Source organism: Gavia stellata, chromosome 4 (genome assembly GCF_030936135.1).
Source record: "Gavia stellata isolate bGavSte3 chromosome 4, bGavSte3.hap2, whole genome shotgun sequence".
NCBI lineage: Eukaryota > Metazoa > Chordata > Aves > Gaviiformes > Gaviidae > Gavia > Gavia stellata.
Window position 1 is genome coordinate 76,099,285 of NC_082597.1, and position 27,415 is coordinate 76,126,699.

The window sequence follows — 27,415 nt, forward strand, 5'->3', positions numbered from 1 at the left end:
TCTTAAAAGAACTTGCTATCTTTTACAAACAAAATCCAGTATGTCTCCTATCCTGGGGAAGCAATATTTGAATGTGGACAGTCTATGTCTAGTCTATAATTACATATAGACATCTAGTCTATAATTACTAAACCTGTAGACATGCTATAAAAGTGGCCAGAAGATGCCTAGTACATTTTCAAAGTCATCTCTGGGAGCCAGACGCAAAGCTTCCCAGAAAAGGGCTGGGCTGTTCAGCTAAACCCTCTGAGTGAGCTTTAACTTTAAAAGTCTCAGCCCACCAGTGGAGAACAGAAAGGTCCCCCCCAACAGAAAAAGTACAAAAGGCAGACGTAGGATGGAGGAACCAGGAATAAACTGTTGGGACCCCTACTTATCTAAGCAGGAAGGTGATAAGACAGGGAAAAGAGGGTTGTTGTTTTTTTTTTCCAAAGGAAATCACAAGAGCTAATAAATAATGGCACTCTTCTGAAACCACTCTGAAATGTTTTACATGTGTGTTGTATCAATCTGTCAACATCAAGACTTGACAACACTGGGTTGCAGTGACACAGCAGTGCAAGGTTAATACAGGGATGTCACACCTTGATTATGTTGTATCCCTCTCTGGTTCAACTCAATCATGAAATGGCCCATCAGCTTTTCAAGGCTGAGTACCAACACCCAGGTCATTACAGATCTGCCTGTTACGATAAATCCTCCACCTGATATTAAACCATCTGGTTTAATTGCTACTGACAACCAACAGCAAAAATTCAGTTTTATCACCAAAAATTAACATTTTCAGCAAAAAGCTGTATATGATGCATGGTGGAATAGAAGTTACAAATTAACACTGCTAGAGATGCTGTCTGATATTCAGTTTAACCACAGACAGCTGAAAAGAAATAGTGAGCTACATCACTGGCAGTGGGATATATTTGGCTACAATGTACAACAAAATCCCTTAATTCAGGGGTGGGTGTGAAGAACAGACATTGTAATAGCCCTATGGCTGAAACACGGACGAATACGAAGGGTAAACACCAAAATTATGTAAAATAGGAAAAGAGAACAGGGAAAAAGAGAAATAAGAAAGGAAAGGGACTGTTGGGGCAGCTTCTTGGTCACTCTGAGACCTCTATTTACTGTTCTCGCAGCATGAATGTGCAATACAGTGAACTCCATACGGATCAAGAGTCCTGCCATGCTACCCGCTGTATAGATGGCTTTCTTGTACATGAGAATCAAATGCAATGGACCCCCATATTACAGCTCAGAAGTGGTTTATCAAAGGAAATTAAGACCAACACTTTGCATTTGCCCAGGGAGCTACCCATTTATTTACGTGGCCAGTGAGCTGGGGAAGTGCTGTTTACCCCCGTTTTACAGATGTGATACACAGACCAGCCTGAGGTGCAGCAAGGACGCTCTGACAGAGATGGAATCTAACCCCACACTAGCACTCCCAGCAGTGAAGTGTCCTCTCTCAATTGCCTCTATGTCCACAAGGATGTTACTAACTTACCATTACTGTCATGCCACAATGTCATGAGTAACCAAACACCAATTTAGGAGGGGAAAAAATAAAACTCACTAACCTCCTTTCATTCTGGGTTATTGTTCCATTCTCCAGCTTTTTAACAGTTGATGCTAGAACCTTGTTTGCGTCATTAGCAAAGTCCAAGTCTCTGACCTCAGACAGAGGAACTGATACAATGGCAAAAGCTTCCTTGTCCTCTTTTGTTTGGCACGTCCCAATCTGCAATAGTTTTTGGTTTAATATGGGTAAGCAATCCTCCTACCTTTATCCTAATTATTATGCACATTTTATATGTTAGAAGCGAGATCACCAGTAGAGAACTTCCGGAATGAGTTTGGGATTTCAACCCCAATGTGTATGTGTTTACCTTTAACATCACAGGCCTCTCTTCATCAGTGTCTATCGGAATGCTGGTACTAGTGACCCAAGTGTTAGTGCATAAATGCCTCAGTCGGACATATGAGTTCCTAAAGGAGAACAAAGCAAACAACAGGTTAGATCCTGAGCTAAAGTAGGCGAGGTGGGATGCAAAGCAACACATGACCATGACATGGGAGTTGAGGGCATGAGGCACACCAGCCACTCGTAATAAAAGGGTGAGGGAGACATAGAAGATACTGCAGTACCCTTTTCCCTTGTCTCCTTCTTTCTCACCCAGAACAGAGCTGCAACAAGAACAAACAGCATCTTGGGATTATGCAGAATGCTGTTTTTAAGTATTTATGTAAGCCTAGGAATAAAGTATTCCTTAAGGAAAAAATTTAAAAGGAACGTGTTATTAAATCTCATCTGAATAGAAATACATTTCATAATAAAACCAATCTTTTCTTATTATTTTTTTCTGCAAAGTAACAAACCCTTCCAACCTGTCACAGCACAAAAGCCAGGAAGTAAAACTGAGCACGGTTTCACAGCTTCACCATTATGATCTGCAAACCCTTGTTCCAGGGAGCAAGCATTTACAGTACCAGTTCTCAACTGAAAATCAAGTGAACAAAGAGCAGACATGAGATTCTTCTACATTCTTTCCATATGATAATCTGTGGTATTATCAAAAAGCAGAGCTGAGAAATCAATTACAATTTTTACTCTGAATTCTACTTTTTAAATGTATTCACTGTGGTCTTCATTCATGCTCTCCTCTTCACGCTGATGGGCTTTGAGTATTCAAGTAAGCAAATTATCTGGCAAAACTTAGCATAGCAAATACATTTCAAAGCTGCATACATCAGTATTTGCGCGTACCCAGTTTTAAAATTCATCCTCATAACAACTAGCCCCAAGTGTCTGCATGTCCATTCAGTCGCAACCAACACCGTGTGACTTATCTAGCCAATCTCAGCTAAGCGACACAGTTGAAATTTCAAATATTCACAATTAAAATCCAGAAGCCACTTGCTGAATTCATTTGAATAACAAAAGTGTTCAGTGGCATCGTGATCTGTCAGGGAAACAGAAGCCCAGTTCACTATACATGTTATTTTGTTGGGAACAATTCAGTGAGATCTATTAGCAGTACAGTTTTTTCGAACAGTACACGGGGCTCAATTCTGTCCTTATATACATCTGTGCAATATTTAGCCCATTATTTTTCTCTTCACAGACTTTCTTATATTTGTTTTATCCTTATAATTATTTTACCCAGTCACAGCAGCAGTATCATGTTTTATACATCCCTTGTTTATCCATGAACACTCCTCAAATTTTAACTGAAGGATAATACTTGCTTGTGTTTGATTTTTTCTGCTTTACTCACCAGCATAATGCTAGGAAGAGACCCTGTCAATGCAGCACTATTTTTTGCCTCTTTTTTTTTTTTCCCTTTTTTTTTTTTTTTACCTTGGAACCAGGCAATCAGCTCTCTGAAGAGTGGTGGCATCCAGTTCAAAGAGAGATGCGATGTCATTTCCATGTGGCACAGAGACCAAAGTATACATAATCTTCTCCCCTGCTTGGCGTTTCTTCTTTGAAGCAGGAAGGTCGCCGTCTCTCTGCTGATTAGGCACAAGGGTTATTTGCTTGCATCAGGGCCCATTATAAATTCTCCCATTACCTTGCAGACAAGTAATACATCTGGGTTGGTTTTTGGTTTTTTTTTAAATTCTAGTAAGAATGTACCATGACTAGCTTTGGAGTGTGTAACACAAAGGATGCACTTTGCCCCAGGCACACGGGGTCTCAGACAGTCATTGTAAGAACAGCAGGTCACAAGCTACAGAGAGACTGCAGTACTGTATACATTATTACTTGACACCTACAACTTCAAAAAACCTGCGGTAGTTGCAGACCCTTCACTCCCAATAGATGTAACTACACAGTGCTGGTTTGTAAAGGGCCAAAATTAAAAGAAGAGAACTAAATAAAATTGGATTTTTTTAGAGGGGGGAGGGGATTGAAAAAGTAAGCAATTTGCCTAATTCCACTGTTGTTTTAAGTTTGCTCATTTTTTCCTCTCATATAGTCAGAATCACAGCAGCACAATTTCCAAACAACAAGAGCCAGAATATCTGCTCCACTAGGATCAACCTGTCATTGGAAGGGGGGGACACACAAAGCACCAGCTAGATTGTATTACAAATCTTAGCACAAGCTGATAATGCATTGGAGGCTGGATCCAACACAGGTCAGAGTGTGCCCACTGAAACTGGAGAAGTTCACCCTCTTCGAGGAGCCTAGCTTTCAAGTGACAGATTTACATCGTGTTGGTGCCTCAAAAGAGGCGTGCAAATCTAAGGCGGTGATCTTCTTCCCACCATCTGCTGAAGGTCCATGTGAATTCTGTGACCCAGCACCACTAAGTAGCGATCTTCATCTACACACCTTTGTCTTCACAGACACCAAATCCTATCTTCCCTAAGCACGTATGTTTGCTTGAAGGAGTAATTCAGAGTCTGTGCCCGTAACCACGCAGCAACCAACAGAATTACTGGCATAAGTAAAAGCTGCTCCTCTGGGGTGTTGAGTTACACATATTACAAAAGACTAATAACCAATTAAGAGACTGGCAGCCCAGGGCCCTTCACGTACACAAAATATATCATGGGGGGAAAAGGAAAAGAGGCATGAAGGAAGCCAAAAGAGAAAAATCAAATGCTGGAAACCTGAAATACTATTATAATGATTTATAGTGCACCACTAGGGAAGAGATGTACAGAGCAACATAAAGAGGCTAGACTGTACTCGGTTTGCATTAGTACCTTGATTAAAGCCAAACTGTAAGGGATAATCAAGGGCAAAGCTTTGATTATTCATATTGCCAATTGATTAAGCAACAAAATCAAGGATGAGTGAAACTATGTAAGAAATAGCTAGTTATAATCTCATTTCAAGGCACTTTTTGAATCCTTCCAAAACATCCATTTTTTTCATTATCAAGCCTGAAAAAGGCCAGCTTTCCATCCCATTACTTCTATGAAGGACAGAGACAGTAGGAAAAAAAGCAGGAAGAAATCCTCTCAGAAATTTTTCTTAGGCTCATCTAGCAATTACAGTATTGTCACTAGTTTTTGAGAGGAAGGCTTGCTGAGATAAAGGGGAACCATCTCCTGTGTCTCGCACAGGAGTAAAATCTTATCTGGCAGTCCTCACAACCTTCCATACCCCACCCCAAAAATATTAAACAAAATTGCACATAAAAATTTAATCTGTATACAAGGATTGAGAAAATAGCCAAAATTTTTGTGATCTCCATACACACTTTGTTTTACAAACTCAGGATGAGACCCAAACTGGAAAGGCAGCCAAACTACAAGAGAATCCTCTTAAGAGCTTAATAGGTGTGAGTCAGAGTCTAACATCAAATGAAAGTCTACTTCCTAAATTTCCAAACAAAAATGGAAAACTGGAAAAGCAGTTTAAAATTCAAGGTCTGTAAAGGGGTGAATGGCATAGGATAGTTTAGAACAGCATCCAGACTTTTTGATATTTCCCATAACTTACATTGAAACGTAGTTAGGGTTTCCCAGAAACTACCCACTCTACTATAATTTCCAAACTGAAAAGGCTGGTATACAAAAAGGCAGGACACTTCATGATTTTATGCATTTTTTTTCCCTGGGACTCTGGGAAAAATACAGACCAAAATACGAAACCATATTCTACTCTGTGTTATGAAGGGTTTTTTCACTCACTCATGACATAATGTCTGATCACCTCCAATAGGTCATTAAGCATGAGTACATATGCACATGTGCAGGTTTCTATGACAGGAGGCAAAGTCAAAGGCAGGTCTCCTGTGCTTAAGTAGTTCACGCTAACCACTAGCTCTGTGGAGAAGTTCATCCTGCAATTTGGGGCCGATTCCACTCACTCACTAGTCTCCCCAAGGATTGTATAGATGCTATTGAGCGACAGAGTTGGCTCATCAGGCCTACATCCCGCGAACCAGGCTTGGCACCGGTCAAATCAGACCTGGCATATGAGCAAGAGCTGGTTTGCTAAAACGAAAGTCCACTTCAATGGAGGGCAAGACAGTGTCTGTAATACTGCTAACTGCAGTGCAAAGCTTAGCTGAGCAAAATCAGACCTATACAACATCTGTACAGTAGTTTCAGACTAGACTCCAGCACAAACCTCAGAACTCCCTTTATAATGTTATTTTAGGATCTCAGACACACCTCACAACCCAACCTGGTTAAGCGCTAGTCAATGAAAAAAACCACGTAACAAGAAGTGACCCTGAACTTCACAGCTTTGAAAAACAACTTACATATAAGGAGTGCATGAGAGACAGAGCAATAGTCATCACATATGAAAATACATGGATTTATGTCTGAATTTATGTCTGAGTGCATGTGCACATGCCTCTGTGTGAGAGAGAGAACGCACACACACTTGCACACAGAAAGTTTCTTATGATTAATTAAATTTAGTAAGCAGTCATCAGAATCTGCACTTAACCTAGCCATTATTGAATCAGCAGATGAGTCTATACGAGGACGTGGAAAGAAGTGAAAGTATTAGACTATTTCAAATTAATTAGACAATATGATCAGCTCAGGAGAAGCTCTGCATTCCTAAGCAGATGAAAACAAGATGACATTTGCTCAGGTAAGAAACTGGCATACAAGCAGATGCAGCCAGCAAAACCGTATTCAACGAAGGGAAGGAAGGAAAAGAACTGTAAAAGGTCTCCAATGCAGAGAGAAGAAGACTCAACTTTTAAATTAGTATGAAGAAGCCAGTGAACAGTTTCAGAGATGTTGGTGATGTGGTCAGCGACAGCCAAGGAACGCACTCCCACACTCCCAAGACTTCTTAAAAAAAAAAAAAAAAGGCAGGTGAATTACATGCTAGGAGTATAGAAAAGTGCAAGAACTGTGGGTGAAACAGTATTAGCAAATAGTAAATTCACTGAGGACAAAAAAAAGTTTTGATTGTGCCAAACTACAGGCAAACTAGTGACAGGCTGTCACAAGACAAATCAGATACATATCCAAGGGGAAGAAGGTAGAATCACTTTACTCTGCCGTGCACTGGTTAATTCGCTCACAAGGATAAAGGAGACGCACATTCAGCTCCTCTTCTGCCTGGCAGGAGTTGGACCTACACCTTCCAGAAGAATGACCCAGTCCAAATACCAGGTGGTACAAAGAGCAGAGTCAGCCCGCTCTGCCTAACAAAACCTAAGCGTCCACCCGACTAGAGGCTGTTAGCCCCCCAGTCACCAGCCTCATTCCGCAGCAGTAAAGCAAAGCACACTGCTCACACACACAACGGGACTTTGCCAGGAGGGCGAACCGAAAAGACCCCTACCACACAGCCAGCGGCCCTGGCACTCTTCCAGGAGGGACTCGTCTAGGAAGCGAAGGCTGGGGCTCCAAAAAAGGAGTCCTAGCTAGTGAAAACAAACAGCCATCTTGGTGAGGAGTGGAAATACTGATCCAGGCTCACAACAAAGTCCGTAACTCCTGGGCTACCACCACTGATTTGCAGTGCATCGTACTGATTTAAAAAGGTGCTTAACAAAAAAAAAAAAAAAACAACCCAACAGACATAATACGGTGTTTGCAATTTGAAGGGCAAATTTAATGTAACTGCAGACAAATCCCATATTGTAATCAGAGACAAAATAATCAGGTACAATCAGATCTGTCTTTCTTGAGACTCGTAGCCCAACAGACAACCCTTCTTCACAGCTTTTAATATAATTTCCTAGTAATTATGACCTATCCCAAATCCCCATCATTCACCTCAACTGGGTATCATACCCAAAAATTGTGAGATTTACATGGAGTTTTGCTTATGGAGGGGCCTTCTTTTCAACTGCAAAAAGCAATACAAAAACATGACAGACCTGAAATACCTTTTCTTTTAGAAACCCAATCTACAATTCCAATTGGTAAAGACACCTCTTGTGGCATAGAGGAGACAGACAAGGATAATGCTCTGCTCCTGAATGAATACATTAAACTTCACTACAGATTTCAGCAGAAATTAAATTTAATAGCAGCCAGAGTTCTGAAAAATGTCTGTTAAATCCACTACAATGTGGTATCTCAATAAGTTAACCCAGTTTAGGAGGCTCTTACAAAACCAGCATTTTCAGAGAGCGGTAATGTGAGCAGAACTCCATAGGTTAGATGGTTTTAAAAATTCTATATGAAAAGAAAGTCAAGTAAATTAATGGCCAGCCTTGCTCCTGCATGTTACAAAGCCCTGGCAGAGTGCACAGCAGTTAGCCTCCTATAACACCTTCACTGTTGACTCATTTGTGAGTCATCGCATTTTTAGCAGAGACATCACATTGCAATTCTGTTGTTAGGAGCCAGAGACATTCTGTAAGAAACAATGTATGTGCTTTCAGAGCTGATTCAGACCTGTGTGCAGCAGCAGAATAATAATAATGTGCCGGCATCTGTGTCTCCCCTTCTCCCCCCAGTCTATCAAGTGGTCTGACTGCTGGCTTTATATAAGCAGAGACACTGCCATTTTAAAGCTGATGGGTTTGGGGGTTTTTCTAATGTTTTTCACATTGTTTATTGCCAGGTTAATTCCTAACCAAGCCTTTAAAAAAACTATAAACTCCCTAAGCCTATTCTATTTGTTTAAACTGCATCACCTGCATCCCACATTATAAAATTTTAATTAAACAAACTTAGTTGCTGGAAGGCAAAATAAATAAAAAAAATAATTAACAGTGTTTATCAGGAAAAAAAGTCACCTGAGTTGGAAGCAAGAAAGAAAACTTTGAATTGCAGAGTTGTTTGGAATTCATAAATATAAATAAACAGAAGTCAAAGGAGGTATGTCAAGTTGCACCTAGAAGTCCATGGTAGAACTATCCAATGTCTTTACACGAAAAGTAAATGCATACCAGTCTCAATCCTAAAGAAAAATCTCAACAATAAAAGCCAGTTTGGAACCGGTTAGGATTAGCACGCTCTCATGAAAATGCAGACAAATGGAGTTAAGGTACCTATCCAAAGGCACTAACAAATGTCAGGTTCCCAGCTGTTCTTGACATTTCCCCAATGTTTATAGCGTTCTTCTGGATGCTGCACATTTCTGTGATTAGAAGTAATAGACTACTTTGCAGCATAAAATACACCAATTTTGGCTTTAATGGGAGCTGTAACACAGAGCACTGCATTTTGTTGCATGATACACTACAATCTCCTAGACTTCAAGAGATGAAGAAGCTTTTTTATGATAAGGCCTTTAAATCACAGAAAGGTCTTCCCGTTTTAAAAAAAAAATCTTCTGGAGTTTAGATGTGAGAAAAATATGTATAAAAAATATTAATCAACTCATTATAAGGCCAAATTTTACCAGAAATAAAAGCAGTGTTTCACAAGACAATTTGGCTGGATTCTCAAGAAGCAGCCCATAACTGAGCAATGAACCGCAGTCCAAACGTAGCTTTAATGCTTGGGAACAAAAGTCCTAGTGACTTCCAGTAATATTTACATTCTCTGGAGCCAAAACCCTTTCAAACTTTAAGTCACTTAAGGCAAGGCAAAAAAAAATGCACTTAAGCAGAACCTGGGTGCCTATGCCCACAACTGCACCACGGAAAATCCTTCTCCATAGCTGCTTCCTAAAATTCAGTTGCCTAAGCAACTGCGATCAGGACTTGTAAACCAGGCAGTGAACGTGCACAAGGAGCCCTATCGCACATTTAGGAGTTAAGGGTTGGCACGAAATGCACAGATGGCTGTGCTGCCTTTAAAACCCAGATGACAGAGAAGGAGCTGGTACCCTTATATCCAACAGACTAGCAGAGGAAAGAAAAACACAGGCTGCAGGCTCAGTTTCTTCCTTCAGTTGAAAGGATTCAAGTATGCACCTCCCATTTCCCTGCTACTCAGACTTCAAATTTTGCTGGGGTAGGTCCATTTCCACCTCACCCTCTAGAGCAGATTTACTTCACGGGCAGTATTTCAAAATTAATTGCTTCAAAAGATGAAAAAGAAGATGCCTTTGCAGTGAATCAGTTAGGGAGTCACCTGGCAGAAGAAACACTAGATGAAAACCACAGAGCAAAGAAAGCGTGTGTGCTCCAGGTTATGTGCCTATTGGATACAAGAGTGACACAGATGGCCCTTAAAGAGCTCCAAATATTTTAAGATTCTTGTACTTCTGAGGGATAATTCAAAACACTGCATCATTGTAACATAAAAAAAATTCCTGCACAGGGATGCGAAGCTTTTCTGCTCAGTTGCTCAAGGCCAGAATGAAGGCTTAAAATAGCCATTGCTGACTCATGCTATTTCCAACAAGACTATAAAGGGATGAAGGATCCAAATGGATTTCTACCATGCTAAAAGTGCCTGTAGGCTTGGATTTACATGGATGCGTTACCAAATGTTATTAGGAGTTTTTTCACAAGAAAGTGCTGACTGCATAAACTAAAATTTCCAGAGAGACATCAGTTTTGATCACCAATCAGTTTTGATTAAATTTTCATTGAAGTATTTGTCTAATCTGATTTATCTGATCTGGATTTTTCGTTGAAACCAATACCCAGAAGGATTAAGCCAAACCGTTAGAGAAGTCACCTTTAACATTTATGTTCAGATTACTCTTGTGCCTTGTTCATTACCCAGTCCAGGGAACATTTAACTATTTAGATGAACTGGAATTGCTACAACTGGAAATCCTATACTATATCTAAATTAGTATAGTGTGGTACAATAGGATTGGATCCTTGGTGATGAGGACCTAACATCTACCCTATACACATTTTCATAAGTCTTCAGACTAGCTGTAGTCTGGTTTTCTCGGCTGGGCACCCACAAAAGGTTGGAGCATAGCAGGTACAGTCCAGAAGTGTGTGTATCTTTTCACTTTCATCCAACAGAATACAAGTTTACATGCTCCGAGATGGCTCTGCAAAGCAAATTGGAGTGTCTTAAACAGCGAATAATCAGGAGATTTGATTCAGAAGTGCCGTCATGATGTGAACTACAATGTTAATGCAGATGCACGTCTATGAGACGAGCTCTACTGTTCACAAAGCAAGAGCATGAACCCAAGTTCAAGCAAGCATCCTACTCATTGGGGTATTCTAGAACTTATCTCAATTTCCATTTGAAAGCTTCAAGGGCTTCAAGTGTCATTCCAATACAAAAGAGAAACAACTGGTTTATGGAACTTGCATATTTTCATGAGAGAGAATTCTCATTTCTCTGGACAGTTTAACTGTTATTGCTATATTACCATTAATACCAAATACCAGGGAAGGTAGAAAACTGATGTTGCCAACTCCTACAAAAGTCTCCATTTTTATTAAAACTGCAGTCCTGAAGGCATGTGATTATGTAAGAATCTTGGGTTTCATTTTATGAAAAATAAAAAATTCTTCCCCATGCAGAGAAAAACTTGAAAATGTGTCCTCTAAAAGAACAAAAGCCAGAAGGCAAACAGAAATAAATTAAACTGAATTTTTTCAAAGAAGATCTCAGAATCTTCAAGGCAATCTCATGAATTTGATGGAGGAATGATTCTTTTTTGGACTATTTGTTGTCTCAGTAACATTAAGATTTCCCCAGGGTTTTAACTCCACTTCCTTCACACGTTATAAACTACAACATGTCTGGCCTTGCATCATTAGTTAGAATTAGCTAGCATGCTCTTGACATTGTACAAGGCAAAGGCTGTTGCCTCCTCAGCAAACAGCATAAGGCATTTGTCCAACCCATCCACACTGCAGCAAGGACAACTTGGATCCTTGCGAGGATGTCACGCTAGAGTTGCCTGAAGTGTGGCAGGGCTCAGACTAAGCCTGTGCCTGAATATCTGCTTGCAAATATTCAATACAAGCAGTAAAAAGAGTCTCAGCATGTTCTTAGATTTAGAGCCACACATGACTGACAAACATGCCCCAATGGGGCTTGTCTCCACTAGCAGAGCCTCTGAATTGGTACTGGCACATAAGTAACCAGACTTGTTTGTCTCTGGTTTTCTTGCTAAAGAGGATGGTGGGTTTTGCCATGAAGTAATACATCTGATTTGAGAAGAATTAATACTTTGCATATCTGCAGTCACCAAGCAGAACAGCTTCCAACTAATGCCAATTCGATGCAGAATTTGAATAAGTTTCCTATCATTTGCCTTACACGAGGAAAAAACTTTCTGTAGCGCCAGTTCTGAGTTGCACCCTACCTTACACAGGATACAGAAAACAATCCCAGTGGCCATGACATGTAAGTAAAAGGAAAGCTATGAAGGACTTTCATATGTTGGGCTGTATTGGGTTAAGGATACAGTATTTCCCAGATTATATGCAACATATAAATTCCACTTACCAAAGCTTTTCCTTCATTATTACCTTCTGGATAGTGTGGGTTAAGCTGGAAAAGAAAAGAAATCAAATACTATCTTGATAGCTTTTAGACATTTCAGAACTCGGGGGAGAGGGGTTGGTTCAGTTCTCTATTATGCATCCACCCTGCAAAAGGACAGTGGAGTATTTAGAAGCAGTATGAGAATGAGAGTACAAAAATTACTGATTCAACTTCTGACTGACTTAACTGGCTATGTCCTCACTTCAAAAAACTGCATCTTGCAATCAAGCTTGTTAACTGAAGAGAGGAATCTCAAATAACCAAACCCAAAAAGAATGGTGGAGAAAGCACAGATAGTTACTAATCTAAACACAGCAAGTCACAGTCACCCACACACATACAACACGCAACCACTTCCAGGATTAACCTTGAGCAAATATATTGAGGTAAAAACTAACTTGCTTCATGTCTACTGAGATTTTACAGGAAGACAGTGAACTCGGAACAAACACATCTTTGAAACAGGAATGGCAATGCCACTATAGACAAGTGTTTAATTATCCTGTGATTCTGTTCAACCATTATTAATGGGGATGATATTTTCTATGCCATACCAGGATTACCAAGCATTAATTAATAACTAAAGTAGTATGAGAAGCTTGGATGAAAGACACTATATAATAATAAGTGTAAAGTATTACTATTTAACAGTGTTTAATGATTTTACTTTTGACAAAGGCAATATGTAGACTAGATGATGAGGGATTATGTAGGCAGATATATACTCAAACAAACAAACACACATACACCCACACACTGGCTGCACATGAAACCTTTCAAGATTTGTCTTACATAATGTAACAATTTTGCCTCAATATTTACCATATTCCCTGACACAGGATATGCCTTCAAAGCATTGAAAATGCTGAAGTGAAATTATTAGTTATATAAGGTAATTTAGTTTTTAAGCAACGACAGCGTGTTGTTATCTTACAGATAAGTACAGTCATTTTCTTGGCTTGAATTTGGCTTTACCAGTGTGGAAGAGCCAGAACTGAATTGCACAGGGGAAGCTGAACCAATCCCAGTAAAACTTCTCAATATCATGTCATCATACATGCAACATTACACAGACAACTATTGTGAAGAGTTTTTACTAAGTTTATAAGGTTTTTATCAATACTGTATCATTTATATCCCTTTACCCAAAAAAGCCAGCTCCTCTCTACAAATCGTGACCCTGAAGAAAGGAAGAAAACTTTTAGATATTCCTAAAATTCCTGAAAATACCTTCACTCTGTGTCACGATTTGATGGGCTAACACAGAAATGACCAAAGGTTTATTCTCCTTTCTTCATTTCAGTATTTGCATTAGCCACTGTGTTACCCTCACAAACCTAATTTAGAGAGCCTGCTTTCCTCCCTGCATTGACATCTACCCCAAATCTTGCATTTTATTTCTCCATGACATTCTCACACAGTCTCCTAGCTCCAACTCCCACCTACTTCTTTTATACAGCAACAGGAATGGGAGATGGAACACTGAACAACAGGCAACTAAAGGATATACATCCATACATAAATGTATGTATACATATATATGTAACTTTTCATATAGTTTTGGTTTCTTCATAACTTCTTAACACTTCTTTCAGCATTACCTTTGTTCACCTGACACCTTAGAATAATTCTAGTTGCCCATTCTAACAGGCAAGCTCAGCTCTCTGTGTTTGGTCGTCCATCAAGAACAAAGAAAATTATCAGGCAGCGCTCCTTAGTCACAGCCACACACAATGGCCTTTCAGCACAGGTGCAGAGAAGGTACAGAAAGGCTAAATTTGATCCTACCTTCAGATTCTGCTGGTTGTAAGTAAGCGAGACATAGTCTGGGTCATCTCAGGTTTGTCACTAGACTCAACACAGAGAACCCTGCACTGAGGACTAGATCTTTGAACGGAATAAATCTATGATGTTTCACTGAAGGGCCTGAGTGAATACAGTTGTCTACCCAGTAGGATTTGGGCCTTGAATTCTGCTGTTCTTTAGCTGTTTGCTTTCAACAAAATGATGCTTTAGAAAATATATATAGCAACAACAGGAGAAAGGAGGAAAATCTCTCTCCCACGTCACTTCTTGCCTACTTTAAAAATAACTAAACAGATTGCCATCAAATTTTCAAAATAGTTCACTTGTGGACAGAGGCTGAGAAAGACAGAAGACTCAAATGAAAAATAAAGTAAATCCTTAATGATGGTTTTTCTTGCCCCACCATAACAGAAATAAAACCAAAACAATGTTGTTCAGAGAGTTTTGAAATGCTGACGTTAAACAGTAAACATGATGGAATGCAGTTTTAGGGCTGATGTTCATGGCCCCATTTTTAGCTGTGCTGAGCAGCTGCCACTTTAATTTTCATTTCAGCTGAGGTTGTTGGTGCTGAGCATCTCTGAAAATCAGACTATTAGCTATTATCCCATACTATATTCTCCAGGTAGAGGGGCATAAATCATGTAGTTTTGTTATGTTATTACACCTGTTCTGAGTCCTTTTCAATATCCAAGTATAGCAGAACGAACTAAGGACACAGCGACAGTCTTAAGACCCCACAATCTATTGCTCTTTCTGATTTATGTGAGATCACCTCCATGGTCTTCAATAAGCCTCCAAAATAAAAGAATCCTTGAAAACAACAACATTAATAGTTTTCTTCCTTGTTGCTAATCAAGTAAAATACTTCACAGGTGTTTAGAAAGTAAGAACACTATGCTAAAATGGGCCTCATTTAAGCTCAACCATCTTCAAGCTTTTTTGTGTCATTGGATGCGTTGAATTTGCAACGTTGCTGAAACGTGGCTGAAATACAGTACTGTATATTTCCACAAAATGCCACTGGAAGGTGCATGCAGTCAATACACAGTAAGAACACGATGCACTGTAAACTGCAGAGCTTAAGCAAGTGTGATAAATCGTTATTGTAATGCTTCATTATATGGGGTTTTTTTAAGAGTATATCTCCAACAGTTTCTTTTCCAATGCAGAATAATACAGAAATCCTAATCCTGCACTGCTTGTTTTTCAACAAACTTAGGTACAGTCATTTTTCACCTTTCCATGGATGGGAGAGAAAAAGGTATCACAAAATGAGAGTTCAGCCTCCTCATGGCTGAAAACTAAATATCATCAAAGACCTTGAAACTCATTTCACATTACACCATGCTCATGAGACTCACTGTAATATCCCAACACTCGCCCATTACGTAAGGCCGCGTAACCCAACCACCTGAGTGAACAGCAATCACTATATGGTGGTGAGGGAGGTGCAATCTACATCAGGTAACACAGACTGCATTAGTAGAGAATAACTAGGGAAGGGCAGAGGAGAATTCACATCAGTGAAGCGGTGAACTGGCCACCTGATAGTGGTTGTGTTCATCCTTCACCCCACTGCCACGTAAAAGGCCAGCTCTATTGTGGGGATTTTGCAGTTGCACAAGGCTAAGGTAATCAGCTCTCATGGCTACAATGACAATGATTTATGACACTACAAACACTTCACCTTTTTCAGTTGCTTATACATATGAAGCCAGACCCAACTCTACACATCTTCCAGCCTACATAAAACCTCCTAAACTCCAGAAAATGCAGCTACCGCATCAACTTTTCTTTCACATCACAGCACCATGGAAGACATCATGGTTTCACACACGCCGGCTAACAGTGCACGCTGACTTAGGTCCTGCATGAGCTTTTCCTTATGTTAAGGCCCTATCAACAGGTAAGTACCACTGTAACTGCAAATGCAACTTGCACAGTATAGTTCACAGGAAGTATCTGGGACCTCAACTTGTCTTGGACTCAATCTACCGCGGAGAAGAGAGCTTGGAAGCAGCCTAGCAAATCTGTCAGCACACAAGGACAGTCAGTGCTATGAGAAGGCCGCTAACACCACCACCACACAAGATCATGTTTTTAAACACTAAAATCATTGACTATTTTGGCATTTATAGAAAGATTTGCAACCACAGAGAAGATAACACATTCTTTAAATCAAAACAGAACTTGCATTTACTTGCACACTTTTCTAAGAAGCCAAATTCCCAACTTACAATCTACAAAAGATACCTGCAAGAGCCTGAAGGTCAGGATCAGTATTGCAGGTGGTCCTCCTGGGTGTATAAAAATTGATGGCTCTTAGATAGATTTCATGTTCAGCCTTTGTACATGGTGACATGCAAAAAGAGTAGACGTATGAATGCATACATATACCAATATACTCATACTGTGGGAGCACCAGAAGGCCCCCAGTAGAGAGTATGTGTGACAAACACATAACAGAAGCCAGCTTTTACAGGTGGAAAACTGAGGTATAGACAAGGTCTTTAACTATTTCTGGTAAAAATTATTTGGAAGGGAAAGGAATCTCATTCCTGAATTTTTGCCTAATACCCTCATAACGTGATCATGCTCCTGTAGAGTCTGCATGGTGGGAAGACAACTTTCACCTGTGTGTGTGTGTTACTTCTGGTGTTTGGTGCTCAGAGAATGCGAGCGCCCTGCTAATCCTGAGAGGTATCCTGTTAGATTGAGCGCCAGAAGTCCCAGGCTCTGTCATCTCTACCGATGACGTCTCAACTGATTAAAGCTAGCCAAAGTATATCTTAAGGTTTTCAATACATAAGACTTTAACACTGCATATCTCCCGAGGTTCTACTACTGAGCAGAACAACTTCTCACTAATATGTTATTCCTGGCTTTAATTTTATTTTGCATCTTCACGTAGTAAGATATGCTTTACAGTCCAACAACTGAATTATAAATCTCAGGCCATACTGTGGACAGTTTGACATTTCACCTTTATACTGAATACTGCTTTCCTAGACAGAGGAATGCAGGGAAAGTACCCAAACAGGCTATTTTTGGACACTCTCAGTTACGAAGGAGAGAGAGCAGTTTGGGGAAAGAAACACCCATGCTGATTTTAATCAGATTTTGTTGACTAGGTAAAGGATATTTAAAACACCTAATCAGGGAAAGAATTAGATTGCCAAATTTCAGCTAAATGAGCACTTTAATGACTTGGTTAAAACCTGCATTTATGAAGGAAACCCAGACAGACAAAGAATAAGAGGATCTAATTCAACACATGTAAACAGTTCCCATTTCATTTGATAACCAGCCTGTTAACACACAGCCTGTTACCCAATCAACAAGGGCAAGTGTTTCAGGAGAAAAAAAGCCACCACAAAAGAAAAAAAAAACACTCCTCAAATCTTTCATCTTCATTAGGCTTGCTTTGTTCTTTGTTAATGTCACACTGATTAGCTTTCAATAAATCTAAAGGACTTTTGCACAATTTCAAAGACTTCAGTGGTATTCAAAGGACTTTTTGCCGTCTTATTAACTTGCTGGAGAAAGACTGGCTATGACTCTACCTCGATAAACCCCATTCAACACTGCCACAGCATTGGCACAAAGTTTCTGATAATCATCATCTGAGGAAAGTTTAAAGATCTTGAAAGGCCTTTTATTTCGGGATTGCATTTTGCTGCTGTTTTGCTTAGGAGCCGTGTCTTAGCAGATCAGGCGAGTTTCCAGGGAGCACTGGGAGAGCTGAACCTTTTTGTCTGCTTCAGGCCCCCCACGGGGCACAAGCAGAGTGAGGTGGGCCAGGACAGCCATCCCTGCATGGGGGAACTACCTGCTAGTCAAAAACTGGGAAAGGAATCAGCTCTGACACCTTCCTATCCCAGTTATTCACCCTCATCATAAGAAGAAAGGATAGGTCGTCTTGATGGCATTTTAGCTGCTGTATAAGCAACGGCAGGCCACTGCTTTGGTATGGTTAGATCACCACTGATTTAAAGGTCTCACATCAGTGGCATAAGCTGGAGCTGCTGCAACATGTAGCTCTCCGGTAGGCCAGGAGGGAGTGGTGACTGGGAAATCCCTTTGCTTCTACTGTGATCAAGGGCAGAGAACCTGACTACCCACCAACGCCTGGTGCTCAGTCCCACACAGCCATATCCCACTCTGCAGAGGAAGTCAAAAGAAAGAAAAATGTCTAAGAGATCCTTTAGTATAACCTGAATGCTGGGCCATAACCTCAGTATGAGCTTCAGCAGCTCCATGCCAACATGTGCTATATGAAAAAGCATCCTCATCTCTTCAAGGGTTATCTTCTAAATATTGATATCCCACATGCCTTTCAGCGGTTCTCCCAGAAATAACTAGGGATGATTGAATTAGACATTACTGACATTTCAGCCATTAAAAAAAAAAAATAAAAGCAAAACACATATGAAAAACCCCAAAAACAATTAAAAAAAAAAAAAGAGGGAAGCCTTCTAAACCTCCAGCAAGCATCAAAAATAAAAAGGCACAAATATATTTGAAGAAAAGCTTCTAAAGTAATCTTGAAATAATAAGCAAAAAAAATGCACTAAAGAACAGACCACATGTCTACATTTGCTGTTTTGGAACAAATCAAAACGCAATACCAGCAGATGTTGTATTTTTAATAACAGAAGCAGTCCTTATAATGACTAAATGACAATAAACGCTTTGTTAATGGCTTCACACTTTCCTTCCTCCTAAAGCTCACATGTATACAAGCACAGCTCAAACACAGCCAAGTTCAAGTAGGACTGCAAAAGCCTGGCTGAGCACAGGCTCACAGATCACTACTGCAAAACTAGTTGGCTGGGGGAAAAAATCCTTCCTCTGAGATCCAGATTTCTCAAGGTATTTGCACACTGACAGATGCAAATGTTGTTCCTAACTTCCACCAAAGTCAAGACATGTCAGGTCAAGAGATTTAGCTGCATTCCCAAGATTCTTAAAAACTTTGGAAAATCTAGCCCTGGGTTTTGCTAAATGGTCAGCTTCTAACTCTGTCACTTTAAAAAGCCACATCTAAGTCTGCAGAACAGGTCAGACTGGCTCTGTAAATCAGTAATCCATCCTCATCCTCCTCCTCTAGTCTCTGGATCTCTTCCATCTCCTCACGCATAGCTGTAAACTATTCTTCACTCCTTATAGAGCTTTTAAAAAAAAAAAACACTCCTCCTGTGAGACAGTGAAAAACAGAAATAAGGCTTATGGTGCTGAGTTCATCCTGTCACCTTGGCAAGTCCTTTTTCTTACAAGAACCTTTAATCACTGAGTGCAACAGATAGAAACTAATCAGAATGCTGTATTAACATTTAACAGAGACTGGAAAAAAACAACTCAAACGGAAGATTTTTAAGCAATCTCCAGGTAAGGAGGTCCCGCAGTACCAACAAATTAAATGTGTAAGCAGATGCACGAAGGCCTTGGTGGATGGTGCCATCTCCTGGTACCTTCTCCGGTTTGCAAACTGTTATCCTTGAGCAAAAGTTACCTGCACATCTTAAATAAGGCCATTTTTTTCCAGTTATTTGCTTACTGTCTCTAAAGGCAGAAGGAACCATAGAGCATTTACCACTATGCTCTCCTCCTCTGTCTGGCTGTGGATGAATATTTTTTTCTGCAAAGGCTTGCTTCCATGTCACCCCCAAAAATACCACTGGCAAACAGTGGTCTCTTTTTGCTTCCTGAACACAGAAGACCTCTGTCAGTAGTCCAATTTCCAAAAATTAGATATCAAAAGGCCTAAATTATGGCCTTCAAATATTCAGTCTCAAAACATCCTATGCAGTACTCCATTTTCCACAGCAGTTTAAGGCGGCGAAAGAAAAGCAAGTCCATAAAACTACAGAGAAAGTTTCTCCAGGGCTCCAAGGGGTTGATCCCGGTTTATAGCCTCAAGTTTAAGAACTGATTTCCCTTTTACTTTTTTTTTATCTTAGCTAATGCTGAGGATACTATTAGTCACACAAGTATGTAATCTTTCTTAAAATCTCATTAAACGCTTTGTTTTCTATTCTTGTGGTAGCAAGTTCCACTTCTTTACTGTGTCCTATTCAGAAGGCAGGAGAGGATTATTTTCTATCAATATTAACTTGAACATGCACTCAGCTATCTTCACCGTGATCCAAATCAAGTGATTACTACAACAGGATTAAATTTTTTAGGAACAGTATGGCTCTGTCCACCCAGATAAATGCATATTATAATGCATATGGCAGGCTAATATTTTTAATACTGAGACATAACAGAAATCCATTTAAAAGAATGTAAACCAAGATTAACAGCAGTTCCCAATTTAAAAGGAATGATGTACATAAGCTTCTCTGAAAAGAAATTTGGGCAATTTTGACAGAAAAGTAGAGTGAGTAATATGGGAAGAAATTATTCAGGGAAGTTGAGAGAAATATGAGTAACTTTTACTGGCCATTGATTCAAGGGTTGTCAGCAAGTGGTTTACACCACCACAAGGTGAAATTCAGCTGACAGTCCCACAAGGCAAGGCCTTTGACGCTGGCTTCAGCAGTTCCTGTTAACCCACCCCAACCACTTGTGCCCCCATGCCTTAGCTCAGTGACCTCTTTACAGCACAGACTATTCCCTCTTCCCTGCACCCTGGAGTCTGTGCCAACACCACCTCAGGGACAGCACATTGTGTCACGGGACAGCAATCAAATACCTGCGGAAACACAACATTTCTGCAAGCCTACATTGCCACTGAAGTGCTCTTACCACTGAACTACAGCCTTGGTGAGTTGGACTGGACTTCCTGTTCAGTTTAGAATATTCATATAATTGTCATTTCATCTCATGTGCATGTAACCCTGTGCTGCTCAGGCCAACTGGCTTCAATCATTCCTACCTTCAAAAGAAACTCCATTGAGCACCTAGTGCTAAAATAACCCCAAAGCTGGAATGATGTTTCATGCGGGATTTTAACAAAAGAGTTTAGAACAAAACTCTGATCAGAGCGGATCCATTTTACAGCTTAAACCCTGCACTTTCACTCTTGCAGAAAGAAGAAAGCAAACCCTACAAGAAAGCCAGAGGAGTTTTCCAGTGGGACATGCATTGGGGGATGCACATCAGATTGATACTTCTGCCCAAAGCAGCTAGCTAATGGACAGCTTTATCTCTGTAACTTGTCCATCACCAGAACATGTGCTAAAAGGCTTGCCATCCCAATTATCCTGTACAAGCCATTTATGAAGTATATTCACATGTAGAAGTCAAAAGTGGCTGTTGTTAAGGCTTCAGTCCTATAATGGTCAAAGAAGTCCAGGGGGTGGCTGCACAAGTGAAAACTGTTAGAGGAATTCCAAATCCATCAGGTCAGTATCTGAGCCACCCTTGACCCCTGAGCCCATAAATGTTTACGTTCCACTGACTTCAAGGAAAAGGCTTCTACCGAGAGCTTTAATCAATGAGCGCCTTTATACAAACAATGATTTGGTTTAATGAATGAAGCACACTACAAGTCAGAAAAAGTATGTTTGGTTCTGCCATTACCTCTGAGCTCATTGCTTCAACCTATTGCATTGGTCAGCCTGTTCTCACTCTTCTCTTTCGTCTATAAGAGCTTCATGGCACGGATTCCTTTTGGAGCAACGCGTAGGAATACTCTACGCACCACCTTGGAAGACACAGTAATAATTTGAACCCTTGTTTATGGCCACAATTTTGTAGAATCACAGAAGGTGAACATTAAGGCTGACACCTTACCTGCATTATCTTAATTCATTTAGTATAGTATAGTTAATTCAATGTTAAAGACAATTACCTCACCAGATTTACTGTCATATCTTGGCCAAGGTATCTAGGTATTCTAGTTTAGTCTATTCAACTAAGTAAAACAGAATTATCACAGATTTTTCCTTACAAATTCTGCACTGTGATTATGTATGTGTTCACAATGTTTCACAAGCAATGTACTGTAGTTTATCTATTGTCTACTGCAATGTCTGAGACTAGCATGTGATTTGATATTTGCATATATATTTTGTGATTATTTCAGCAATATCCATCTCACCTGAGAAGTTTAATATTAAATGACAGACTTAGCCTGCATTTCTTGTGTGTGCACATATGTATGCATGGGCACACATATTTCTGTTTAACATCCTCATACAGCAAGTGTTAATAGTTTTGATACAGATTATCCAGTTTAGAAATCACAGAACTGGAGCTGCTATACACATGGAGAACAATATTAAAGGTGCATGTTTTAGTTCAGCACAATTGATAAGCTGATATTCGGTTCAAAGATACTTTTATCCTGGTGATTAGAATATTGAAAAGGTTAGGTGCATTCATGAGAAAGACACAGCTGTGTGGTCCCAACCCGCAGCATTTGAAAGGCTGTTAAGTAAATTGCAGCTTGCTCCCACACACAGACAGATAGATTTGGGTGCATTCTACATGCACATGCACTGAAAAGACTTAACAAAAAATTTGGGAAAGTCTTTGTTACTTTGAAGCATTCAATTTTCACCTAACCTTACAGCCTCTCTTTATAAATATCAAACTTCAAAAATAACTTGGGTCATTTTGCTGTAACCAGGGCTAAAAAAAGAACCTTCTACAGAACTTTTTCTAAAAGACTGCTGACTATGAAGATGAGAAGAAAACTTGGCAGCCTGGATCTTAGTTTAGTGTCTGAATCTCCTGATAAGGATCTGGCTCAGCCCTTTCGGGTGAACTCAAGACCTTCTCACACTAACAACAGAACTCCTGCTGTCTCCAAAGAAGAGAATTTCTCTTTCCAATTTTTAAGCTGAGTATTTGGTTCCACTTTTTATGATTTCAATGTTTTGGGAATGTCTGAGCCAGTGGCTTCAGGCTTCCAAATGCCAGACATGTTACAACCTATCGCAACACAAATCTCTTTCTTCAGCATATCTCCTGTGCTGTAAGTAATTGAGTGAGAGCATACATGCATCTGATGTGTCAGACCATGTCCCCAGGATGTGCATAGTAGTAGGGGAATGACAATGCAGCTATGTGCGATTAGCAAATCTCTTCCACTGGGTTTCCTTCAGCAGTGGGTCTTTCAGGGTGGCTCACCTTCAGCCCATAGCCTGGTAGTAGGGTCTAGGTTGCTCTATAGCATTAGTAAGTCTTAAGGAACTTCAAAGCATATTAAAGAAAATTAGCCTAAGTAATGCCAAGTGGAAAGAGGATTAAAGGAAATGGTACTACTTGAGACTGTGTCAGAAGTATCAGAGGACCCTTAGTCTTTGAAAGGTAACAAAAGCTGGACAACTGTGATTCTTAGGAACATGGGATTTAGGACTTGCACACCCTGAGTTCATTCTCTCAAGTTTATAAGAATTAGTTTTACAAATACTCACCTACATGTTTTATTTACTGAACAACTGTATTGCCTCATTTTTTTTTTTTAATTACTCACTGTAGTATTGAAACACCTCTAAGTTTATTAGTTCTAAATTCCTGAATTCTCTGCAGCAAATGTCTTGAATTTTCTTAGTCCCCAGATCATACCCTGGCCTTAACAAGCTGCAGTGGCATCCCTTCACTACATGGCTCAGACCCAGAGTCACAAATCAGGCTGACCAGTTACATCTGGCACGGGGAGCCTCAGAGAAAAAGAGAAGGCACAGCACGGCTCACACAAGGTACGAGCCTAATTGCGGAGGAGCAAAAGGGGACAACCAGGTGAAGGACACTTCTGCTTATTGTCTGAGACTTGACCCATGCAAGATTCCACTGCAGAAGTCTCCGTGATACACATCAAGCTGATTTACGGAAGGATGAATTAAGGAAAAGATGGTTATAAACAGTGATTAATCCTGATTCACAATAGCTCAAACCATGACAGAAATTGTATCATTAGCTAACAACAGAATGTTTAAAAGATTCATGAATCTTGTTTATGTGTTTGTACTTATTATTCCACTCCAGATATCTTTATCATGGAAACTTAAACAAAATCAGGCCATGGCAATGTGTGACACTGTTGATAATCCATACCATGAGGAATCTTCCTGTGCTGCAAGAGCACAGATAAGTGTTCAGTAAGCTTTGCCCAATTGATTTAAAGTTAGCTCATGCACATTAGGTGTCTGCCTGCCTGTTTATGTATCTTTGATGTGTATGTCTGGCTGGTGTGTTGTGCCTGACATGTGAACTGTGTAAAATACAGTTCACAGGTTTTTATTACAGCGGTACCTTTAATACCTCCACAGCAGGTATTTTACACTTCATAGATACAGTAGGTAATGCTGCTCTCCAGTCACAGCGTATCACCTCCGTTCAACCCAAATGCTCTTCCAGCTCCCACTCTACTGTGCCAATTGTAGTCTCCATATTACAAGTCTTCCTGATAGGTATTTCCTTTCCAGAGGTAGAAAAGACCTAAGGTCAGGTTTGACATTCAGTGTAGTGTGACATCTCTTCACCTCAAGATTTTTATCCTGAAAAACCCTGAGCAGATGAGGTATGGTGGGAGAAGGAAGCCCATCCATCAGACTGCGTGATGCCTTTCCTGACTCTCCATCAGCCTAGCTAGTCTGAATAAAATCTTTCTACTAGGAGCATCTCTCACTGTACGCAGAGAGGAAAAGGGAACCGTCTGTTGGGTGGGAATACTAGTTGCCACTTGAAAATTAGCTATTATTAGCCAATATTAACTACACAATAGAGCCAGCTGGTTTCAGCCAAGCCAAAGTATTGTTGCAGTATGGAGGCAGCAGCGTAGCGCAGAGCAGTTAAGGCATGTTGGCCCACTGCCTTTAAAGGGATGATGCTCTTCGCCACTCAGGCCTATCAGGTTTCTAACTTACACTGTGAGCTGCTACTAAAACCAATGAAAAGATCCAAATTACATTCAGTCTTAAATAGAAAATAGTATCAGTATCTGTCCTGGTGGTCCACTGTTTATGATTTGACACTGGTTTTGACATAATTAGAAATAAGTGAAGGTTTGATAGCTCCTCTTTGCTCTTAACTCTGAAATCAGTGCAGGCTGTGACAGGAGGTGGGAAGTGAAAGCAGCACCCTGGGAATACTGAGGACTTGTCTGCATACATAAGTTGCACTGCTGTAAACATAACTCAATGCAGTTAGAGCAAGTCTCTTTACAGGGATTCCAACATATAGTGATTTATAACTGGCTCTTGCAGTTGTAAATTTTCACACTTATGCTTGCAAGCATAAGTCAAAGAGGCAATCCTGCACAGATGTAACTAAATCAGTGGGAAAAACCCCCTACTTTTCATTCCATTGATATAACTTGGACACAGACCAGTTCTAATATGGGTTCGATATGATTTAAAAAGGTCACAGCTTCTTGCAGCCAGGGAAGAATCCAAGCTCTCCCATTTCACAAACTTGGTATTATCTGCTCTCTTCCAGCTTGTCAAGAGCCCTATTTTACTTTTAAGACAATTACGGGTCTTAAAAGATACTAAGCTGCTCTTTTGGGGAGTCACAATGCTATTTTGCTGTAACATAAAGTACCAGATAATAGCCAGACAAGTTACAAGATCCTCCTCCTTCTGGACCTTCTGTTCCACCAAAAGGAGCAAGATTTCCTCAGACCTTTCTTTATTCAATTTTTTTTTTTTTTGTCAAAAGACAAGAGTGCAACAGCAGAACACTGCAACCTGCTATAATCACAATGCACTGTCGTGACACCAACGGTCACGACAAGTTTGTCCTTCCCCAAGTTTCTACAGACCACAGAGATGCCTTGGACCACATGCTGGCTGACAGAGATCAACACATCGAAATCAGCACCATAGAAACATTTTTTCAAGAAGTCTAGAGCCTGCAGGGGAAAAAAAAAGGAATGACAACTCCTGAATTAGAGCAGCTTAGAGTATCTGTTCTAGTGCCTGCACACAGACTTCTCTGATCAAGCTCAATGATTACCTTGCATTCAGTTCCACTCTAAAAGCTTTAATCTCGCTTTAATATGGCTGCCTGAGCCAGCAAAGAAGAATATTTGACTGATCACAACACTACTTCAAAAATCAAGGGCAAACAAGAGCAGAGAGATAAATGAATCCAAGGATTTTCAGTGTAAATATGGTGGATATTTAACAGTGGTGTTTGCCCTGGCTGCCACGACAACAAACAGCAGATTCAAGATTCGATAGCGCAGTTGAAATTAAGGTTACATGTTGTCTTGAATTCACCTCCTAGTGTCCTGTAGTTCAGAAAATTTTCCTCGCAACCCTTGGATACAGCAATACCGCATGACAGACAGTAGTGCACATCCAGTTCTCCCCATGCACACATGATGTGAGATTTTTTCAGAGACCTACATCATGGACCTACCTACTATGGCATTTCTGAATCAGCAGGACATGTATAGTTAGGCAGCACACAACCACTTATTTAATTGACATTCTTACCTCTGCAGCTAAGTAGTTTCCAGTTGCCAAATGCTTAAATCTAAACAAGCTATTCCACTGTCCTGCCCCTCCCCGGCAAGGGTCATGATGGACAACCTAAAAGAAGAAGCACAGATTTTAATCATGCTCCTCAAGATCATACTCAGATCACTGACATTTCTTACAGCTCACTCCAAATAAAAATATATAAACTACATAATTACAAATAGTCTACCTCAAAGAGGAATTCTGTGCTCACACTAAGCCCACCATAGATAACAACTACTTACATTTATTTTTTGCCAGGGGCCAGGAAATACTCCTCCTATTACTTTCCATGTTTTCATTAATATACTCCCTGCAAACATGATGAGCCAAAATTTGCTTTAAAGAGACATGGTGTAAATCTGGAGCTCAAGAAAGTAAGTGGAGCCACTCTACACTTACATAGGCACTACTTAAAAGCAAAACTCAAACCCTCTTACATTGTTTCACCACTCATACCAGCTCTATTTTTGACATCACTAGGGGCTTCTGATAGATTTTTCATTCAAGTGATAAAAATATCCCCGTATCATTTGAAATATTCCAGGTTACTTCTTTTTCCCCTTGACTGAGATGTAGGTCCTTTGCTACCTTCAAACCTAGCAATGCCTGTCTCTCTTAAGGAGTAATCTCAAATAACTACAAGTGCAATATACTCCATTCCATACAGTCCTTACTCAGACAAAAATTAACCATTTGCCTGAGTGAGAAGCTCTGTTTTAAATACACAAAGTTTGTTCAGCACATAAGAACTTCTGGGTATAGGAGTTACATTACTGTAATAGCAAGGGTTTGACACATACCAGTTTCCAAAGTTCCTCAGTTAAACAAAAATGTATTTGCTAGTCATCTTCTCAAAATCACCCCCATTCAGCAAC

General features: G+C 40.1%; 1 protein-coding gene across 3 annotated transcripts in view; it reads right to left on the bottom strand.

Annotated features, from left to right (window-relative positions):
- The window catches only part of ITPR2 (inositol 1,4,5-trisphosphate receptor type 2), a 262,612-nt gene that overhangs the window by 183,615 nt on the left and 51,582 nt on the right, over positions 1-27,415 (bottom strand). For 2 of the 3 annotated variants that reach the window (XM_059816602.1, XM_059816600.1), the window contains exons 9-13: positions 26,514-26,609; positions 12,271-12,315; positions 3,362-3,513; positions 1,890-1,989; positions 1,581-1,741 (exon numbers count right to left, since the gene is read on the bottom strand). In XM_059816602.1, coding sequence (XP_059672585.1) covers positions 1,581-1,741; positions 1,890-1,989; positions 3,362-3,513; positions 12,271-12,315; positions 26,514-26,609 — 554 coding nt within the window. Of the gene's footprint in view, positions 1-1,580; positions 1,742-1,889; positions 1,990-3,361; positions 3,517-12,270; positions 12,316-26,513; positions 26,610-27,415 lie in introns of all 3 variants that reach the window. The other variant, XM_059816601.1, reaches the window with a different exon arrangement.